Genomic DNA, 22,412 nt, shown 5'->3' with positions numbered 1-22,412 from the left:
CACGTTTTCATGTGTATTTTGTCCTTAGGACAAGTAGGCCCAACCCCCTGCAGCACAAACCCTTTGGCTGCCTGTTAGCAGTACCACATTATGGACATGGGAAAGTTACTGTCTGCAGTTGGGTACTATTTTTGACCATATGTTAATGCTGTTCAAACTTGTATTTGTGGTTCAATTGAAAGTTTTATATTTGGGGTGAGCGCTTAATGTAAGCTTTGACTGCGCTACTGGTTGTGGTTCCAGTATAAAACTGTGTACATACTTTTTCAAAGTTTAGTAATGAGGCTATGTGTAATGCTCCCAGGATGCTCTCTGATTTGATGCAAATATTTGCAGAAGCTTAAAAGCAAGATTGATGATTCTCCGCTTTAAAAATAAAATGTTCATTAAAAAATGAAAGCTGAGAAAAAAAATTGGTGTAAACTACTGTAAAATGTCAGGTACCATTTCTTTCGGCATCATTTTGTAACATTTGTTGATGCATGCTAGTATTTTCCAAAACTATTCATAATGGAAAATCGGTGTAACCAGTTTCAATAAAATTATGGGAAACACATTTAATAAGCATTGGCAAAGCCAGTAGGTCTGAAATTTGGTGGCCAGCTTTTTAATTTCGACAATATGTGAACTGTTTTGACATGGTGTTAAACCGTATTGGTGTGGGAGCTGCCGGGGCCGCAACATTATAACCAACATTGGCAAAAGCAACAATTATTTTTGGTCTCAAAGCACACACTGCCACAGTTACTGGCACTGAACAAAACTATGTGTGCCGATATGCTCCTTGTGAAAGAGCAGAATGCTGTCACTCAGTGATGCCAGCTGAGACAGAAAGAGACTGAATTGTCATAAACTCAAAAGGTCATGGTAAACACCACACCAAGTAAGGCGCCCAATGATGAAGAATGTCTCAAAAGAGCACCCATGGTATTTGTCCTTGTATTAAGCACTGCTATACAGTATTTGTGAATTCCCAAGAATTTACAGAAGTAGGACAAGAAATAGTACTCCTAGAAAATATTTGTGAACTGCATTTTAGCATAAGCAAATATGCATGTGTAGATTTGCGAATGTGAAAATCTGAGTGTTTGCAAGCTCTTTCCCTCAACCACTTTTTCCCTAAATCTGGAAGGTTTACGTCTGCCATTGTAAGGAGTAAATTTCAAACATTTCTCAGTATGGGAAAAGATATGAGAAGAGTTGTTGAAAATCCCTAAAACATGCAAGTTAGTAGGTTTGCACAGCCTCAAAAGGGCATTCTAACCCTCAAACTATTCCTTACCACTTCCTTCAACCCCAGTATGTAGATCTGCGGAAACACGGCGACGTAAGGGGATTGCAAGTATTCAAACACAACTATGGTATGACCCCTTGCATAAGCAGAGAGGCTATATCAGAGCTCTTATATAATGAGATTGCTTCCATAATTTGTTGCCACACTAAATGGCACCAAAAGGATGAGGGGATTTTGTTCCAGGACAAGTAGATTTATGAAGCAACCTGCCACATGGACAATTGGATATTTTATTACATTCCACAACCCTGACTCCCTTCCTGCGCATAGGGAAAGAGGTGAGACGATGGTGACTGAGTTAATCTCTAATGCCCCTATCCATTGTGCCCTGGATGGTGCTGATACCTCTGCCACAAGTGGTTAGTATCTCCATCGTTCTGCGCCACCACTTCGGGCTTTGCATCGCTGGTTTTAAATTAGAAGTCCACCTGCATCTCAATTTGCCTTTCATCGGTAACACCACCTCGGGTCACAAGTTGATGAGATTCTGCAGATAATAAAGCAGGACACTGACACTGCTAAAACCATGGGTGCCCTTCAAAAACCTTCCGCTAGGGGTTCCTTTCAGAGACAACAGAAAAACTTCCTCCGATGAATCTGTCCTATCGGCGCCAGCTGCAGGCCTACAACCAGCAAGGTGGCAGAGGCTGTCCCATAGGGTTCCTTCCAAGGTAACTCCAAAGGCAGAGGCACTCTCACCAAGGGGGGCTCTGCCTCCAAGCAGTGACCTGCCTCTGATCTTCCACCCTCCTCTTCAGACCCCCCCCCCCCCCTCCCACCTCCACCACCTCCACAAGCAGCACACCTGTCACAGGGAGATTTGTAATGTAATCGAGGAGGGAAGAGCCTAGAAGTGGTTGTATGGGAGATCCTAGTAGTAGATCAAGGTTTGGGGCGAGTCAAGGAGGGCTAGAGGAGTTAAGAGTCAAAGGATCTTAGATAGATCATGACAGTAGAATGAGGTTTGGGATGTTAGAGTAGAGAATTTATTGAGACGCATAGACATGGAGAGTCCAGTGGGTGCATCGGAGGGAGCTGGGTATTTTTTTTCTTTCTACAGTCCGAGTAAAGTTATAAAATCTGTAGAAACCTAATTAGATCGAAATGGTATGTATACATGTATGAAGAGATAAAATTGTATTGCATAGAGCTTTGGGGGTTTATTCCCTACTATGACGAGGGTACCTTTGATTGGTGGGGTTTTCCATCCTAGAACACAGGTGTTGCTCTAGCTAACTTTAACCCCGCCAAATATACCACGCTGCAAACACCCTCATCCTGGAACGCCAGTGCCTTCTTCAAGAGGAGGTTCAGGCACTTACTCTTAAGGGTGCCAAAGAGTCGGTACATCCACAGCAACAGGGTGCACTCACTATACTTTGTGATCACCAAAAAAGATGGGTCCTTAAGAGCCATTCTGGACCTCCGGAACCTGAACAAGTACATCCTCTCGGAACACTTCCACATGACTCATTCCCCTATATCAACAATTTGCTGCTCAAGAGTGCAGACAAGCAAGTTTCTAGCACAAACTCTGACCATCATCTTGCTCCTTCACAGGTTTGGGGTTCACCTTAAATGCCACTAAATCCCATCCCCAGCTCCTTCAGAGTCAGCCCTTTTTAGCAGCCATCCTCAACTCCGTTACAGGCAAAGCTTACCAGAGCCAACCTAGAGTACAGGCTTTCCAGCAGCGACCACATAATTTCCTCCCACATTGTCACCTAGCAGTCAGAGCAGTGATGCGTCTTAAAGGCATAATTGCCTCCTGCGTAACATAAGTCCCCCATGGCAGACAGCACATGAGTCCTCTCCGCGCAGTGGTCCTTGGTAGAGGGTCACTGGGAGGATATAGTATTGATGCAAGGTAGCCCCTATTGCTCTCTACAGTGGTGGAGCTGCAACAATGGATGCCAGGGATTCATAGATCCCATTCCCCAGGTGACCATCACCACAGACTCTTCACTTTCAGGATGGGGAGTATATCTCCAAGAGCTAACAGTTCATAGCTTGTAGTTGCTGCAACAGTGGGACCTCTATTTCAATCACCTTGAACTTCTGGCCATCCCGTTACCTCTCAGGGCCTTACTTTGTCATTCACAACCAAGTGCTCCTCAAAAAAACAAACCTGACCACCATATATTTTCTGCAGATCCAAGGCTGCACGTCCCTGCATTTGTTGGTGCTAGCACAGAGTATATGGCATTGGGCTCTTCACCATTGAATACACCACCTGGAAGAGTATATTCCTAGAGTAGTAGGTAGACCACTTTGCAGACCTGCTCAGTAGGACACATCAACAAGTCAGTGAGGAGGATCTTCATCCACAATTCCTACTCTGTGTTTGTTGTTGGGGTCCCTGAAGTCCACCTAAGCCACTGCAATGCAAAATACCAAAACATCTCCTCAGTTGTTAAGTCCTCACTTAATGGGCAACGCTTAATGGATGAACTGGTCAGGAATCTTTGCTTATGGTATTCCCCTTGTCCCATTCCTTCGGTACGTGACCAAACTTACTCATGCTCATCCTTGAGCTTTCACATGGGCAAAACTGGTTTTAAACCCTTCGAGAAATATCTTTTGTGCCCCATGAAAAGCTCCCCAACATGCTGGGCCTTTTTTGATTAAGGCAAGTTCAGACACCCAAACCCCAGTCGGCTCAATCTAGCAGTTTGGCTCTTGAGGCCCTAGAGTTTTGTTTACCTCCGTCTCCCTCAAATGCGTGGATATGCTCAAAGAAGCACACAGACCACTGTTTGTACCTGTTACGCTGCCAAGTAGAAAGGTTTAGTCCACTATTGTATTTAAAACACTTGCACCCTCTCAAACATGCAGTCCCGGATATTGTCTGTCCCCTCAATCACATGCAGACATCTGGTCTAGCTTACAATTCCATGTAACTTTACTTAGCTGCTGTAGCAGCCTACATGCAGAATAGATTGGGGAAAGGATGTAGCCTTGCGGCTAGAGCGGTCGACCTTGAAGCGGGGGGGGAAGCAACATCCTGTGATTCTGGGATAATCACTTAATCTCCACGCGCCTCACAAAAATGAATGTGTCCATCTGTAACGGAACTGATGCTTATGTAAAGCGATCTGATACCCAATATCTTCGGGTTGAGTTTGCGCTGTATAAAACAGTGGAGCTGATGCCCAAGTGCATTTCCAACTAAAGGAGAAGTCGCCAAACCTTGCGACTCGAAAGACTTTTTTGAAGAAAAAACTGTTGCAAACGTCTGAGCACAACACTAGATGCAGGAGTATGCAAAGCATGTGGCTATACAACAATACAAGCTCCAAACAGATGCAACCTTATCCTTTCACAACATATAGATAATAGGACCTACTTCTGGTTAGAATGCTGAGCTTTACCTTCTGTACACTGTGTTGTAAGGGAAGATAGGCACTTTTAAGCCGGTATCCAGATAGGAAGTCACTTGGGTAGTAAGAAACCAATTTATAAGAAAAGTCTTAGTTACAGGTTACAAGTAAGATGATATATTGCCCTACCAGGAGCAACAGCCTTGCTGCTCTGCCCACTCTCTCCAACTGACATTCATCCACACCAAGGCACTCATTAGCATTCTATGACATCACACTCACACTGGCTGAGCAGCAGGGACTGGTAACCAAGGAGAGGGTGCATAGCAACAGTTCCAGTCACAACACTGACATGCCACAAGGATGTTTATTCCAAAAGCATTGAACAAGAGCTAGGTAATAAAGGTATAACCTTCTCCAACATTGAGGCCACATTCAACATTTTGACAGATATCTTGCTGCCTTTCTTTGCAGTTTCATAGCCTCTAATCTTTTAACACGTTCCCCTTGCAGGCTGCGCTAGCTGCCTGAGTGAAACCCTTCTTAGACTAAGAAGCCTCCAGCCAGTTCTGCTGGCATTCCTACACCCACTCTCTATTGTTGCATACTTCACTGGAAAGTCTAGTCTGCTAATGTGAACTCAATGCATTTCCTACAGTCTTGCAAAAACCATGAGTCTAGGATACTAGACTGCATACGACATAAAACCTCTAGTAGCCTCACCATGTGTATCGCAAAGCTGTCATGCCTTCTAGGCTGTTGGGGTTAGACTCTTGAGTCTTCAAAGTTGACTGCTCAGTCTGGCTGATCACATGAAAACCCTTTCTCCGAACTAGTCAATGATTAAATGGATGCTTTCAAATAAATCCGGAAGTGCCATCTGGATTCTTCAGACACTGTGGTTCAAGTCCTGGGCACGACTGTCGCACTACATTGGCACACTTGGATGTGCTGCGCTGGTTTCTTGGAAAAATTACGGCAAGAAGCTGTTTGGAAACCAGACCGACTCATTGGAGCACTTCAAAAAATGTGGCATACTTTTCTAGCTTCTTGTGGGAAACCATTCCACCAGCAGTACAGGACGTTTTGAGCGATTTCGAAATACAACCGCACTGCCAACGTTTGCAGCTGATTGGGGGGTTGGGGGGGCAGGGACGCAATCACCACCAATGATAGCAAGGCCAGCCCCTGCCACCTTCTGCTGGCTCTACTATATCAAAATGTCTGACTCCCAAATCTTTTATACCACTAACTTTCAGCCGGGGTGGAGGGTTTTATCTCTCGATCAATTGGGCACGAATCAATGTAGATTGCTGGGTTATCCATCTAATCTGTCGGGCTATGCCCTAACCTTTCAATCTTGCTCTCTGGACCACCCTTTTGTACAATTTTAGGTTAATAATCCTGTTCAGATACAGTATGTACAGAGGCAAGGGATACACAACTCATGTTCCCAAGCTTAGGTAATGTAGGTTCCACAAGCCCCAACATTATAGGACATGTTCTGCAACACAGACCTCGATTTTGGAGGCAGATGTTCTTGGCCTCTTGAACAAAATAAGCATAGAGATGGTGCCAAGGGATTAAAGAGACACAGGATGTCACTCCCTTGTCTGTCCCCAAGAGGACAGATACGAAATCCGTCCCAGACCCATCCCCCTCACCCCCCAGCCTTTTTAATTCTGCAGGACAGGTTCAAGAAGCTGTCCCTGGGACGGGTTCCGCTGGCCGGCTGGTGCCCTTGGACCTCCAGGACTCCTCCTTTAGCCTACTGATCCTGCCTGCTCACCAGCACTACCTGAGGTTTATCATTAGATATCTACACTACTAATTCAAGGTTCCTTAATTTGGACTTTTTTAACACAGCCGCCGTCAGCTGACTCACATCCACAAACGTTTGCCTGTAGCCTATGCACTGCTTGGGCCAGAAACCCCGAGCTGATGAGGTAACTGTCTATGCACACCAATCCCTACGTTGAGCACATCACTACTATGCTATCCACATCCAGTCTAAAATGGTGTTGCAAGGAATATTAAGCATCATTGGCAAAATAACGGACCTTTGAGGGCACCACTTTGGCAGAATTACCGGTTTGTTCTATTCCTAGATGTAGGAAACTGATTACATGGTGACAATGACTGGTTGCAGTCAGTAACCTGCTAGAAGTAAACCCCATATTTTCTGCAAAGCGGCTGCAAAACCAAGTTGGCTTAGCGCTCACTGACCATTACCATCCGGATGAGCTGTAGGACACTTGAGACATGATGCACAAGAGGCTAATGAAGACCATTATGTATAGAACAGTCTCCAGGGGGCATCTACATATATCAAGCTAACACTGGAGATCATCCCTAACAGTTGAAACCTTGGTGTACAAGCCACATTGTAGAAATTCAGGAAACGGGTAGAATTTAAGAAGCTTTATTCAGCAGCACAGCATCAATTTTCCTAAGTAGCAGGATAAAAGAAGGAACAAATTCAGAAAGTCACAGCTTGAAGAGAATATTTTCCAAAGGTAGAAAAATAGCAGAATGTTCATAAAAAGGTCCAAATAAGTCCCAAATAAAAAATTGGGTTCACTCCGCTCCTGTGCTGTAGATGGCTGGAGTCCTCGTCGCCAAAATTTGTAGAAATTCAGGAAACAGGTAGAATTTAAGAAGCTTTATTCAGCAGCACAGAATCATGTAAGCAGCTTCAAAGTCCAGGTACAACTGACTCAAGGATGCAGAATGCATCACCAGGAAAGTTCTGAGAACCAGAACACAATGAACCAGGTCTCATGCCATTAAAGGGGAAGGAATAAAAGGCAAGAATATAATGCAGGATGTAACACACTTGCTGTAAGCTTTGCCCTGCATCATGTAAAATCGATGGAAGTAAAGGAGGACAAAATGATTTCCTCATTGAGACACTGACCGGAATAATGAGCACCAATAAGTTCCTTCCATTGTTGCAGCAGACATCAAAACCAGAGATGCGCATTTTCACGAGCCCTGACGGGACATGCGCCATGTAAAGAGTGAGCACTAATCTACATCACAAGATCCATTGGATCTTAGGAGCTAAGTAGAGGCACATTCTATGGACGTTAACGGCACCAAAATCTAACTCAAACTGGTTATAGCTGTGTCCACCCCAGATCAAGAAGTTGGAGGCCTTTCTGCCAGAAACCTACCTTATAAAGATGGTGATGTAATTAGTGAAGGCAAGGAAGTCTCCAACATCTGCATCAGTACCATATGTTATGGACCGTGCAAGTAGGTGAATGACCAAACCCCTCGTTCTGCAACACCACTCCTAACTCCTAGACTCCAGGTTCTGTTCGGAGGTGCAGAAACACTCCTTTACATGGGCAACATCTGTTCAAATCCAGGGGCGGTCACATAGTTTAACATATTCAAAAAAAGTACTCCTAATCTGCTAAATCCGTAGAGGCACTACTGCAGCATTATGCATTTTTCCATGTGGCACTAAAATGGTAACCCATATGCAAGTGCCGGCTTCAGACTGGACTCAAACTGGCTTGGGAGGATCAAGTGCTGTTTGCATCCGACCTACAGAAACTTATACAGTGCTGGAATTTGACAAAATACTGAAGGGTAAAAGCTTCATGGGCCCTGGATGGTGGATCTAGGGTGAAGGCTACCAGTGCCTCTCTCTACCTGTAGGTACTCTGGGCAGTAGGTGTACCTTTTAGGGCATTTCAGGCACACTGCTAAGTGACTGCGTGCACAGAACAGATCAGGGAGGATCATGCTGGCATAAGAGATTGCCATTGTGCATTCGTTAGCGCAGTATGTGCCAGGTGTTCACAATGTCCTGATCCGCTTGTGCAGCAAGATTGACAAACAGACACTGCAGGGATCCTACAGAAATGCTTCCAAGAGAACCACACAGTAGACTAAGATTTATTTACTGAAATGCAATCACCTGGGTCGTATCATGATAGGACGAGCACCAGTTTTTTGTCATAATGTATAACTGAGTTAATAGAATGATTTAGAAAAATAAGCCTGAAGCTTAGAGGCATTTGGTTGAGACCATGAATGTCCTTTTCTGATTTTTGCTGGAAACAGTTTTGCTCACAACATAGTGTAAAACGGGTATAACTGGAGGATGCTGGATTGCAAACTTTCACCTTTACCAGTTTCGGAAGACCTCCCTTCTTTTAGAAAACATAAATGATAGAATTCCGGGATTAATCTCTGTGCCTGATATTTACTGGGGACCACATGCAAGCCCATCTTTTGTTTGCCCATTGTCCCCTCAGACTGGAACCGGCTATATACAAACCAGCCGTGGTTCTAATCCTGTAGTAACAATCCAGCATGAACTGCAAAGCCTGCTTCCACTGGACAGGAACATAATCAACCCGGGCAAGTCTGACCCTTGCCGTGTATGGTGCATCTTGAAATACTGTTCCCCCCCACCCGGATGACTGTCTGTTGGCTCATTGGGGGGGCCCGGAACCCCAGTGGACTCATAGCAGCTCGGGGAGCCCACCCCCGGCTGCTCCTGCAGGTGAGTGGTTTCGCTTCAGGGAGGTCCGCTCACTCCCGGACCTCCCGTGAGGGCCCTGGGCATTCAGCAGACCAGGGAGCCCACTCCCGGCTACTCCGGCCGGCTCTCAGACACGGAATGTTCCAGCTGGTGCTGGCGGTCCTCGGGTGAGTGCGACGGCACTCGCCCCCCGTCTCCCTCCAGCTTCGGCTGGACTGGGGGTCCCGGACCCCGTGACTATGGGGATGGGGTCCCAGGCCCCTGTGACTTCGGTGCCCGGGGATGGGGTTCTTGCTCCCCGGACATCTTCAAGGGGGGGGGGGGGGGGGGGAGAGGATTACAACGGACTTTGGACTCTGCATAATACTTATTTTCACCTCCACTACAATGGAGGTTAGTGCGGGTCTGGAGTCTGGTGACACAAAAGGCTTTTGGAAAGTGATTTTGAGGGCCCCTATCAGGCCACCTTTCATCCTGAGGCCTCTGGTTTAAAGCCGTGGGGGTACCCAAGGGAGCCCCCTGTAAACTGTCCACTCTGCGGCAGGCACCATGGGGTGCCCTGAACAGGGTGCAGAGTTTTCCGCACACACCACTTTTAGGAGCCAGTGTTGTCGGTCGGAACACAGGCTCCCATAGCAGTCATTGGGAGTCTGACCAAACTGTGTTCGGAAACATCTTAATTGGTTGTGCGGAGCCGCCGATGGCGAGTTGGACAGGACCGATTCCAAGAAGTAGTCTGGCGGAAAGTTTCTCCACATCGTAATCGGCCCCTTGATGCAATTCTTTTTCACTCCATTTTTTTCTGTATCAAATAGGCCTGCCTGTGTAAAATAAAATAGGATATATTGCACATTTGGCCCCCATCACACTTGTTCTTTGTCCCAGCATGTTGAATCAGTGTGAAATTTAAGATTAAGGAGCCAAAAATGTATCAACTTTTTTATTGTACCAGTACTGCTCCATTCAGTTGTATCAGAAAGTTTACTGCAGTGATCGTGCTCCATCATACAAGATTGTGGCATCATTTGGACTTCATCAACGTTCAGTTCTGCAGGAATACAGAAATCAAAAAAGTGTTGACAGGGCTATAATTGGATGGGGCCATTTGGGTCCAGTTAGATACAGTTGTCTTGGTGGTACGTTCATGGGGAGTAACAGTGTGAAACTAGCATATTCATGGAGGTTCATAAGAGTCTAGGTAAGTGTCCAGGGATCTCCACATCCATCTGGAGGATGGTTTCCAGGGTGAGTTCTGTAGAGCAATGTTGTCCGCTCCGCTCCTCTAAGATGCGTGATAAACTGGATCCAACCTTTGTAAGTTGTCTTGCTTGTATCCTTCCAGTTGGCTAGGAACATTTTCACTGCTGCTGTCAGTAATAGGTCTAGTAGGTCCTTATCTTGTTTAGTTCTCAATTCTGTGCTCAAAAATGAAGTGAGGGTGGAAAATTATTTTGCTAGTGTACAGTCAAACAAATCATTTATGAAAATAAAGATTTTTTTTCCCCAGAATACTTTGAGTGTTAGACAATGGAAGATAAGATGTGCTAGTTCCCCCTTCCCCTTGTTACAGTTCCAGTATAGTGCGTCCTCCCTGAGGCCTAATGAGAATACGTGTGCAGGGGTCCACAAAGCCTTGTGAAGTAGCCAAAATTTTGTTCTGCGAGACTTGATGCCCTAATTTATCAATGTTAGACACTTATCGGAAGATCGTGGGGTTAGTTATATAAACACCGATGTATAAATGGCAATTGCTTCAACCTACACTAACCCTGTAACAGCTGTTGCGAACGTTTTCTTGTATAAAAATAAATAAAATGTGTGTATGTAAGGTGACAACTTGGAGCCTCAACTGTGACCGTAGTGCATTAGATCCCCGAGTGCAGTCCCAGTCTCTGCATTTTAATCTTATGTCAGTCAAGAAGGTGCTGGAACAAACCCAAGTCAGGCTCTTTGAAAGGTCCAGAGAGGCTCGAGCTGCTTATGTAATGTTTTTTGCCCATAATTCTAGTGTTGAATGTCAAATTAATAACAAGTTTCTAAATTCGCCCCCTCCGTTGAGATTTGTCCTGCCCGGCCGGAAGCCGCGTGCGCGCAGTGTCAGTTAGACTCTGACAGTTGCTCGTTAAAGTTGTCCTTGATCGAGAGAGGAGAGCCTGAGCGAGGATCGCGGAGGCCGGAGTTTGTTTTACCGCCTCCGCTGTGCTTCTGAAAGCCTCTTTCATGACCTCTTTTCGCTGTGGACGAAACGAGACCATTTCCCTACGCCGTAATGTTCGCCTGCACCGGTGTACTGTGCCCCGAAGTTCATGCCGCCCCTAATGCGCCTGGCGCAGCCAGCAGAGAGTCTTCCACCTAATTTCCATCTTGATATCCCCCCCCTCCTCCCTTTAAAAAAAAAAATCTTCTTAAATCCTTAAAGCCGCAGCTTTGGCTCCTGCTGAAGGCTGCACCTTCAGCAGGAGCTAGCGCCTCCTCCGGAAGAAGCGGCTTCTAGCTGCTCCCCCCAAGCTTAGCATTGGGCGCCGCGTCTGCCTGGCTGCGCGTCACCGGGCTCTGCAGCCGCTCGTTAATTATCTGCACCGAGCTTCGAACGGTATTCCATTGATTCCGATTTAATTACGGCCCTGACAGTGCAGCCCGGTTCTGCGGATCGCTGGCACGGCCTCGGATGCCTTGGGACTGCAAAGTGGTTCGCAGCCTCCTCCCCGAGGAGAGGAAAATCTCCGTCCCGCGTCGGAAAACATTGATTTGTCGGCATAAAATCGAATCTGTGGCGTGGATGCGCCTGCAGGACAGGCCTCTGATCTGGACCGGGGGTGCCTGCTGCCGCCGCCGCCAAGTGGGCATGTTTTCTCCTTGTTTGTTTGCCCAGCACCCAGAGCTGAGGCGCTGTTGCATGCTAGTGTGAAATACTGTTCTTTCTTTACCCCACACACACTTACTTGGAGTGCTGACACAGGCCATATTATTAAAGAGATCTTTAATCCGCGTTCGGCTATGGCGTCTGGCTCAGCCCAGTGATGGATGTCCATAGAGCAGTGTAAAATTCAGAATATTTATTTTTGCCATTCACATATGTTGGAATCCCTTCAAGCTTGCTATGTGTGCTTTTAGGATTTGATATCTGTTCACCCAGTTTATTGGCTGTACACACGTGCGTCCGAACGAATCTCCCCTTTGATCACCGTCCAAGGAATCGAGTTTAAATGCCAGCATAACTCTTTCCTTATTTGTAAAACCACGTGGTGGACCTTAGCTTTCCACCTTTCTCATAACGTCTAAGATGTCCTTAAAGTTCTATTTGTTGTGGGGCACCTACTGCTGCTTAGTAATTTGCACCTCAAAGCCATTGTCGGGCACTAAACTGTTTCTACCATCTTATTTCAAATAACTTTTCAGCGTCGTATGTTGCCTTGCTACACACTTGCTTTAAGAGGAGTGTCCCTGGTACAGGTCCGCATTGGGACATGACTAAAATGCTTTAAAGTATATGTCCTTTTATCCTCTCGGAGCCTCATTCTCATTCCTGGAAACTTAAGCCTAATCCCAGCGAGTTGATAAATTGGTGCACCAAATAGGAACCTGTTCCATGCCCACTTTAAAAATAAAATTAAAAAAATTGCATGATCCCTGTGGTTTATTTATCCATGTGCATATCGGATTCTCTCTTCCTTCCCTTGTTATCGCTCCTGCAATGGTTGCCGATCTCCCAGCAGCCATAGAAAGAGAAGATTTACTTGGATTCGAGGATAGCTCCAGTAGTCTGGAACCGGACGGGCACGAGGACTACTTGATCCTGACTGTACTTATGTGTATAGAAGAAAGACTTTGTTGCAGCCAAGGGAAGATACTACCTAATAGGCACTAGAGTAGAGAATACTTTCGGAATCTTGGGCAGCAGGACAGTATTTAAAGTCAAATGCCCTTTTCATTGGCAAAAGCACTACTGCCGACACCTACCGTTTTAACAGTCATAAACTCTTGAACAGTGGTAAGTGAGTAATATTTGCACATGAAAATGTCTGTTATTTGGTTGATCCCCCTTCACGGCGTGCTGAATGAGGTATGGTTTAGGTAAACCATGTGTGGTGAGGGAACAGAAGGCAGCCACCCAGGGCAAATCGATCAAGGGCCCCAGATTACTCCTAGAAGTGTCATATTATTTGTATTTATTATTTATAGGTTAGCGAAAGGTATCAGAGCGCTTTACATATAATGCAAGATCATTTGAATTAAGTACATCCAAAAATACAAAGAAAATGGTTAGGCCTTAAAAGTAGTTACAATATGCGGACATAAGAACAGCAGGCGTTAATGGAGTACATGACATAGTAGGCAGCTGAAGCAATAAATCTTCTGTCTCAATGGGTGAAGTCGGATTGGGTGTGAGCTTTGGGAACATGGCTCAGTCTGAGTGCGTTTTAAAGTATTTGTTGAGCAGTAGGTATTTGAGGTCCCGTTTAAAGCAGGAAAATGAGTGGTTGCGGCCGAGGTCTCTACGGAGTGAGTTCCAGATCCTGGGTGCATTTCCAGAAAATCATGTCTGGGATGATTTCTTTTTCAGTTTGGAAGGTATGAGAAGTGAGTTGGAGCTTCTCAGTCCTGGCTGTTCCTGCTTTTGAACGTTATATTGTCTCCTGCCTAGGAAACAGTGTGGCAAAGTGTCACTAAAAGCACCAATCATACCATAAGCACTGCTGTAAAGTCACTAAACTAAAACCAGATCTTGATTTTGATCATTTCAGGTGGTCTCAAACGTGTGGGTAAGTAGCAGGAAGTTGAAGGTTGCATACCGCTGCACAAATCACTATTAAAGCCTCTTCTGGAATATTTACCTAGGTTCTGAAGTCCACATCTGGTGAACTATATAGAGTTCTGTTTGCCACATGTGACTGAGTACAGGGAGCAGTGTCTGGAACACAGTCTCTAGTCCTGGAGACCAAGTCTAAAGTGTTGTATCCTGCCTGCTACCTCTGGAGTGCTGTGCCAGTTCTGGAAGCCAACTCTGGTTGTGGAGACAACCTCGAATACCGGGTCTAGTCCTGAAGGTCACGTCTGCAGCTGCAAGGCAGACTATCAGAATGGTCTATGATTTGAACACCAAGCTCTAGGCAGAGAGGCTTAAGAATTTACAAACTTATATTTCAGCTAAATAATAAAGCTAAAAAGATTGTGATTAAGAAAAAATCTGTCCTGTAATGTGAAATGGGACGCACGAGTTACAGGAAACACATTTCATATGAATGCATAGAGGCGGCAGCATTAGTTGTGCGTTCAAACTCAACTTGGTTGATCTTCATACTTCGTTCATCATTCTCATATTTCACAACAGTCTATTTTTCAGTACTCTGAAAGACACAAGGGGAGATGTCCTCGGGCCAGTGACTACGTATCACGAGTCTTACGACAAACCAGAACTCATTTGGAGATATATATAGACTGCGATACCGGACGTCTATGAAAACAGAACCCCACAGTGGGTTGAAATTATCACCACAGAAAACTAAGACATACAAAGAAGAAAGCCTTGATAAATTCGCAGGACGATTTCACATATTGGCGACGAAACACGTGTCAGCTGTTAGAAGATCCAAGGAATAAAAGAAAACTGAACAAGAACTAATTTCTCTGCGTTACATTTGTGCTCATGCACTTTTGATAATTCTGTGTGCTGGGGATTTTCTCTTCGATTTTGGTACGTCTATTTTTAATTTTTTTATATAACGTTCTTTTGACTATCGTTCCTGCTGTGTTCCCCCAAAATTCAGGCCCTCAGTGAGGAAAGTGTGTCTAATGACTACTCACTGTTCAAATTACGTATCCTTTATGATTAACCTGGCTGGTCATTCTATTGAGCGATCAAAAAATAGTGGTCAAAGCGACCTCTTTCAAAGGAATCTATATACTGGTGACAATGGCATCGAATGCTGATGTTTCTGTCTGCATTCCATACCGCTTTCCAGCTAGCTGTTCAGGGACCACATTCCTTACCTTAAGTTGGTATGTCATTTACAAATGATGACGCAGAGAGTGCCCTGCTCCTCCACCTATATTTCAACCAATGTAAGCCGCATGCTCAGAGCTCTTCAAGAGGAGAGGCTAAAACAGTAATATCATTTGATAGATGAACAAATAAATATTGTGATAGAAAGTAAGGGAACCTGGGGGCCGTGTAGTCTATGGGTCAATGGGCAGTACATTTGCTGACTGTTAGTGCTGTGCAAGTCCTTTCCTGCCATAGTTTTTTTTGTCTTGTAAAAACAGAATAAGAGGAAATGGAATTTGCTCTGTTTGTTTGGCCTACAGGGTTGCGTGAGCGTTCTCGGAAAAGAAGGGTTGGATGTGAGATAATGTTTGGACATTGAAGGGCATTTTCTATGCTTTGCAGAGACTGGACACGAGGTGGAAACAAATTCTGCGGAGTGTTCCCATCAGTAGATAAAATCACCCTCACAAGATGCATAATCACAGCTGTCTAGATTCTGAAAGTCAAGTAGAAGTCTGACAGTTGTCTCACTCTTAGAATATCTGTGTTGCTAGCATTACTGTTTGCAATAATTGTCTATATCCCACTCGTAACTTATTTTAAGGGTTTGGTTGATGTGTGGAGTTGACGTACATGTAGTGCTTTGACTTTTTTGTTTGATTTCTTCACAGATCGCTAAGGATTTGAACCTATTCTACAATGAGGCTTTCAGTCAATACACAAACCCGACAGCCAACGAGGTAGACAAGAACAAGGCAAAGTCTGTGCTGAAAGTTTTCCATGAGACGGTAAGATGTGCACTACCTGCTTCGAAATTAGTGAAATCCCACACCTGGTCTTGGCTGGTAAAGAGGGGTGGGTGACAGATTGAGAGACCAAATTATTGAATCATGCTGTACTATGCAAAAAATGTGAAAGATAACCTAAGTGTTTGAGGCATGTGCTCTGCGGAATTCATATCTGCATAGATCGCCGCCTAGTGTTGGGTCCGGATGATTGCACATTGTTGTCCTGGAAGATTCTTCGAAGTATCACGAGATAGGTGGCTCCTCCCCTGGACTACAGTGCGCATGGGCATCCTCTCCATCCTCAGATTGTTTTTTTCCGCCATTGGGTTCGGATGTACTTTCTCGACTCCAGTTCGGAAACTTTGTTATAACTCTTTACTAAGGCCTTCGGGGCGTCGGTATTGTCTCATTCGGTGCCTGTTTCTTCTTCAGTTCTTCGAACCGGACGTCGAAGGCAGTTTTTCACTTTCGACACCAAAGGCCCAAACTACGACGACGATGGATCGGAGCCCGTTCAAACGATGCCCTGTCTGCAACTCGAAATACCCTCACATTGATGTGCACCCAGTGTGCAATAAATGTTTATCCCCGGAGCACGACGAGGCCAGCTGTATGGCCTGCTCGAAGTTCCGCTCCAAGAAGACGATTAGAGTTCGACGCGCAGCAAGACAGTCAGCGCAGAAGTCGGCGCCCGAGCCGGTCAACATCTTAGAGGCCGGTGACGACGAAGGGGCCAATGAAGAAGATCCTGACGAGCCGTTGGAGCATGACTCCAACTTCGATGTGGATGAGCAAGATGAGGAATACGTCCACGAAAAAGTCGTCGAGGTAGGGGAAGACGGTGAGGCCATCGGGGCCGTCTATGACGACTCCAGTGATGAGCCAGGCCCAACCGCAGTAGCGGGGCCTACTAATGACAATACGCTCCCTACGGCTCAGGTCGTGGCATCGCCGGAAGGCCTTAGCCAAGATCTTACTCCACATTCTATAGCCCCGCGTCCAGGCCAGGCTAAGAATACTTCAAAGGCGCCATCGGTTGATCTTTCAAAACCGAAACCTACGGAGCCGAAACCGAAACTACTTAAAGTGGTCGTTGGATCGACGCCAGTCAAGTCGAAGACTATCGGCGACCCTTCGGCGTCGAAAGGGGGCATCGCCTCGAAGACTGGGGCGTCGAAGCCAGGCTCAAGCATCAAGCACGTCACCTCGACGCCTACGTCGACGTCGGCACCCAAACATGGCGACAAGACCAAAGGCCCCCAGACCAAGAAGGCTGTCGAGCCAAAGATTTCAGCACTCAAACCGCTACTAAGCAAACCACTCGAGTCGAAGACCAAAGCCGACCCGAAGCAGCAGGTGGCATCGACGCCCAAGGCCGTGCATGCTACGCACCGTGAGCTCGATTCGACGCACTCAAGCAAGTACACTAGTGAGTCGCCGAAGCAGCTCGGATCGAACACTACGGCAAGCTCTAAAAAGGTCGGCCCGTCCACAGGCCACCCTCCGATTAAATTCGGTCTGCCACCGACTGCTCGAGCTAAGCATCTCGAACACCACAAAGGCACCGACCCATCCAAGACAGTGTCCGCGCCTTCGAAGCCCACTCCTGAAGGGGTTGTGTTCCAAGAACCCTCGTACGACAACCAGTCGAAACTCTGATTCGGGCAGGCTTACCATCCATAAACGGAAGATCGCACCTGAACATCTCTTGGAGGCTTATAAAATCCCTCTTAAACGGAAAAAAGACTCTACCACCTCACCAGTTCTCTTTGAACACGTTGAGAGCTATTCGCAACATATGGCATATTCTCCAGCACAAAGCAAGGAGGACATGGGTGATGAATAGGGTCAAGCGGCCTTCACTTATCAGGCTGACACTGATCAGGAAGAACCTCAGCAATGGACTGATGCTGTAGACCCTGATGATCCACAAGCTGTGCCGGACACTCAGTCCTACAATGTCAAAACCTCGCCTACTGAAGACCCGGCAGCGTTTAACGCTTTGATTGAAAGGGCAGCCCTCAACCATGACGTGGAAATGCACGCAGAACCTGTGGAGGAAGATTTCTTATTTGATACTTTCTCCACCTCTGAAAGATCTACAAAGACTTTGCCTATGCTAAAAGGGGTCCTCAAGCACGCTGTGGACATTTTCAAAGAGCCCACGAAAGCAAAGGTTATCAACCCTAGGATTGAAAAAAAATATATGCCTGCTCCAGTGGACCCCACCTACATCAAAGGCCAGCTCCCATTGGACTCCCTCGTAGTGGCCAATGCTCGCAAGAGGGCAAACTCGCTAACTAGTGGTGACGCTCCTCCGGACAAAGAATCCAAGATCTTGGAGGCGTCAGGAAAGCGAGTGGCAGCACAGGCTGCTAATATGTGGAGGATTTCAAATACTCAGGCCCTATTAGCTAGATACGATAGGGCTCACTATGACACACTAGAACAGTTGTTGCAACACCTGCCTGATGCTTACAAAGAGGGAGCAGAAATGATCATACAGGAGGGGAAGTTAATTTCAAATGCGCACTGGATGCGGCAGACACAGCAGCTAGGGCCATTAACACCGTCCTATGTCCGTAGAGCACATGCACTTATTGCAGCAAGAAGTACTCTCCATGCTGCAAAAAAAGGCAATCGAGCTCGTGCCTGCAGAAGAACGAGGTACAGAAGTGTACTCTCTGTACTTCTTGATCCCAAAAAAGGACGGTTCACTGCGGCCCATTCTAGACCTCAGACCCCTCAACCAATACATACTGTCAGAACACTTTCATATGTTAACCTTACAGCAGGTCCTGCCGTTGCTCAGTCAGGGCGACTTCCTAGCGACCCTAGACCTCAAGGATGCATATTTCCACATTCCCATTCACCGAAGTCACAAGAAATATCTCAGATTCACCATCAACAATCAGCATTACCAATTCAAGGTCCTGCCTTTCGGGGTCACCACTGCCCCCAGAGTGTTCACCAAGTGCTTAGCGACTGGCTGCGCACCTTCAGAGACAACACATTCATGTCTATCCCTACCTGGACGACTGGCTTGTTCAAGCAAAGTCAGCCCAGCAGTGTGCCAGCCACATGTCGCGTACAATTCACCTCCTTCACAGCCTAGGGTTCTCACTAAACTACGCAAAGTCGCACCTTCAGCCCGCCCATGTGCAACAGTACCTAGGGGCAACATTGAACACTCTGACGGCAACAGCGCAGCCAAATTCTGTCATTCGAAAGTTCAGGCCTCAACAATCGCTCCCAGCGCAAGTGTTCATGCAGGTGATCGGTATGATGGCCTCCTGCATATTCATAGTCCCGCACGCGAGGCTGCACATGCGTCCCCTTCAAGAATGCTTGGCACGACAGTGGAACCAGGCTCATGGACATCTAAAAGACCTAGTGTTGGTGACCGGTCGTGCATACAACTCTCTGCATTGGTGGAATCCACAAAACCTTTGCAGGGGACGACCGTTCCAAGAGCCTGTCCCACAGATAGTGCTGACAACGGACGCATCTCTCCACGGTTGGGGAGCGCATGTCCTCCATTACACTGTGCAGGGACTATGGACGGCGCAGCAGCAAAAGATGCATATCAATCTTTTGGAGCTGATGGCAATCTTCATGGCACTGAAAGCGTTCAAGTTGCACCTGTGCAACAAGGTCGTGTTGATCCGGATGGACAACATGACTGCCATGTATTACATCCAGAAACAGAGAGGCACACACTCCCCGCAGCTATCTCACCTAGCCCAGATCATGTGGAAGTGGGCCATTCAGAGGAACATGTTCCTCATGGAAGAACATCTCCCGGGCAAGGACAACCAGATGGCGGACCTGCTGAGCAGGCAGAGTCATCAAATGCACGAGTGGGAGATTCACCCCTCAGTGCTCCAACCATATTTCCAGCAGTGGGGTCATCCAGAAATCGACCTCTTCGCCACAAAGGGGAACGCAAAATGCCAAAGCTTCGCCGCCAGGTTCCCACACCCGCAGTCTCAGGGCAATGCGAATGGATGAACTGGTCAGGCAGATTTGCGTACGCTTTTCCCCTAGCCCCACTCATCCCGCTGGTGGCGCGCAAACGGCGGCAGCACTCCATGACGCTCATCCTGGTTGCTCCAACGTGGGCACCACAGGCTTGGTACACCACGTTCCTGGAACTTTAAGTGGTGCCTCACCAACGGCTGCGCCTCACGCCCAGCCTCCTCACTCAGAGCCATGGAGACATTCAGCACCCAGATCCGCAACAGTTGAGCCTAGCGATTTGGCTCCTGAGGTCCTAGTTTGGCTACCTAAACTTGCCCCCTGAGTGTATGAACAACATCAAGGAGGCAAGGCGACCTACAACTAGGGCGTGCTATGCGGCCAAATGGAAGCGTTTCGTCATCTACTGTTCCAACAATGACATTAATCCGCTAGATGTGTCCACGCAAAACATCATATCTCACTTGCTGCATCTATATCAATGCAATCTCGCGTATAGTTCCATTAGGATACATTTGGCTGCCATGGCCGCTTATCTGCAGACCAGACAGCATCTTTCCCTCTTCAGAGTGCCTGCCATTAAAGCCTTCTTATAAGGCCTTAAAGAGTGATCCCTCCCAGGCAGCCTCCCTCGCCTGTCTGGAATCTAAACATCGTTCTCACCAGGCTCATGGTGCCCCCCTTTGAGCCTCTTCATTCTTGTGAAATACAGTTTCGTACATGGAAGGGGACTTTTCTGATAGCCATCACATCGCTACGAAGAGTCAGTGAGCTTCAAGCCCTGACGATTCAAGAGCCCTTCCTACAAATTCATGCTAATAGGGTAGTGCTGCGCACCAACCCCAAGTTTATGTCTAAGGTAATCTCGCAGTTCCACATTAATCAAACCATAGAACTGCCAGTTTTCTTTCCAAACCCAGATTCAGTGGCAGACAGAGCACTGCACACCTTAGATGTCAAAAGAGCTCTCCTGTATTACATCGAGAGGACAAAAGACTTTAGAAAGACTAAACAACTGTTTGTTGCCTTCTCTCCACAACACAATGGCAACCCTATTTCCAAATCAGGTATAGCCAGATGGATTGTTAAATGCACCCAGATCTGTTATCAAAAGGCTAAAAGCACTTTAACAGTTCCCCCAAGAGCGCATTCCACACGCAAGCTAGGGGCATCCATGGCTTTCCTAGGTAACATTTCTCTAGAGGACATATGTAGAGCAGCCACATGGACCACCATACATACATTTACTAAACATTACTGCGTAGATGTACACTCCAAACAGCAAGCTGCTGTAGGACAGGCTGTTCTCAGAACTCTTTCAGACTGCTGCAGCTGGCACGGGCAACCGCCACTAAGGAGGTAACTGCTATTTATTCTATGCACAGATATGAATTCAGCAGCCCACATGCCTCGAACGGAATATGCTACTTACCAGTATGCATCTGTTCTTGGCATGTAGGGCTGCTGAAATTCATATCGCCCGCCCTACTCCCCGGTGCCTGTCGCAGCTGTAGCACTCAGAATTAATCTCAAGCATGGTCATCACTCACTGTATCATACTCCATCTCTGCCACAATGGCGAAAAACAATCTGAGGATGGAGAGGATGCCCATGCGCACTGTAGTCCAGGGGAGGAGCCACCTATCTCGTGATACTTCGAAGACTCTTCCAGGACAACAATCATCCGGACCCAACACTAGGTGGCGATCTATGCACAGATATGAATGTCAGCAGCCCTACATGCCAAGAACAGATGCATACTGGTAAGTAGCATATTCCAACCCATGACTATCCCAAACTGTCCATTAAGTGCTTACATGCAAGAGACATTGCTTTAATTCTGTAGACTGATCTCGTATGTAGCTTAGGAAATGCGCAGAGGAAACCTTGGGATTGTCCTATTGGAATGCCCCCACAGCTCTTCACATAGTTGGAGAATTTATGCGGTTCTGCAGTCCTATCCCGAATCTATCCTAACCAGGAGAGGATATACATTATCTAAATGCAGAATTGACACCATTAGGAAGTACACCAAAAGAGCTAACTCCACTGTCCTCATGCCCCTCACTGGCTTTTTCCCTTCCTTGCAACAAACTTAATTCCCTTTGGCTTCCATAGTGACACATACCAGTCCTTCAAAGAATATATAAAATGATTACAAAAATGAAACGCATCTAGCCAAGTGACCATCTTGCCTTCCACACGAGTGGTCGCCTCCCTCGCATCCTCCTCCTGATACTTCTGGTATCGTTACGCTCATCTGCTCGCAATTTGAACGGCTTGCGCGCTCCTCTAAGCTTTATCCCTGTGCATTATTGTGTTTAGCACTCTCATAGCGCTTTGACTAGGTGCACCTCTAGGCATTATTTCTTGCACTATTGTGTTTCCATTTCCATAGACTGTGCTTCTATTTTCATAGCGCTTTGTCTGCGTGCACCTCTGGGCATTTACTCAGAGCTTGATTGTGTTTAAATTGACATAGACTGTATTTAATTTCCATAGCGCTTTGTCTGCGTGCATTTGGCTGTACATTTCCTTGGGTTGA

At 46.6% G+C, this 22,412-nt stretch overlaps 1 protein-coding gene across 1 annotated transcript in view; it reads left to right on the top strand.

Annotated features, from left to right (window-relative positions):
- CD81 (CD81 molecule) overlaps positions 1-22,412 on the top strand; it is a 246,284-nt gene that overhangs the window by 164,826 nt on the left and 59,046 nt on the right. Inside the window, exon 5 of the mRNA XM_086957706.1 lies at positions 15,773-15,889. Coding sequence (XP_086813832.1) covers positions 15,773-15,889 — 117 coding nt within the window. The remainder of the gene's footprint in view (positions 1-15,772; positions 15,890-22,412) is intronic.

Source organism: Lissotriton vulgaris, chromosome 2_1 (genome assembly GCF_964263255.1).
Source record: "Lissotriton vulgaris chromosome 2_1, aLisVul1.2, whole genome shotgun sequence".
In the NCBI taxonomy this organism is placed as follows: domain Eukaryota; kingdom Metazoa; phylum Chordata; class Amphibia; order Caudata; family Salamandridae; genus Lissotriton; species Lissotriton vulgaris.
This window is presented reverse-complemented; position numbering and strand designations above follow the sequence as displayed.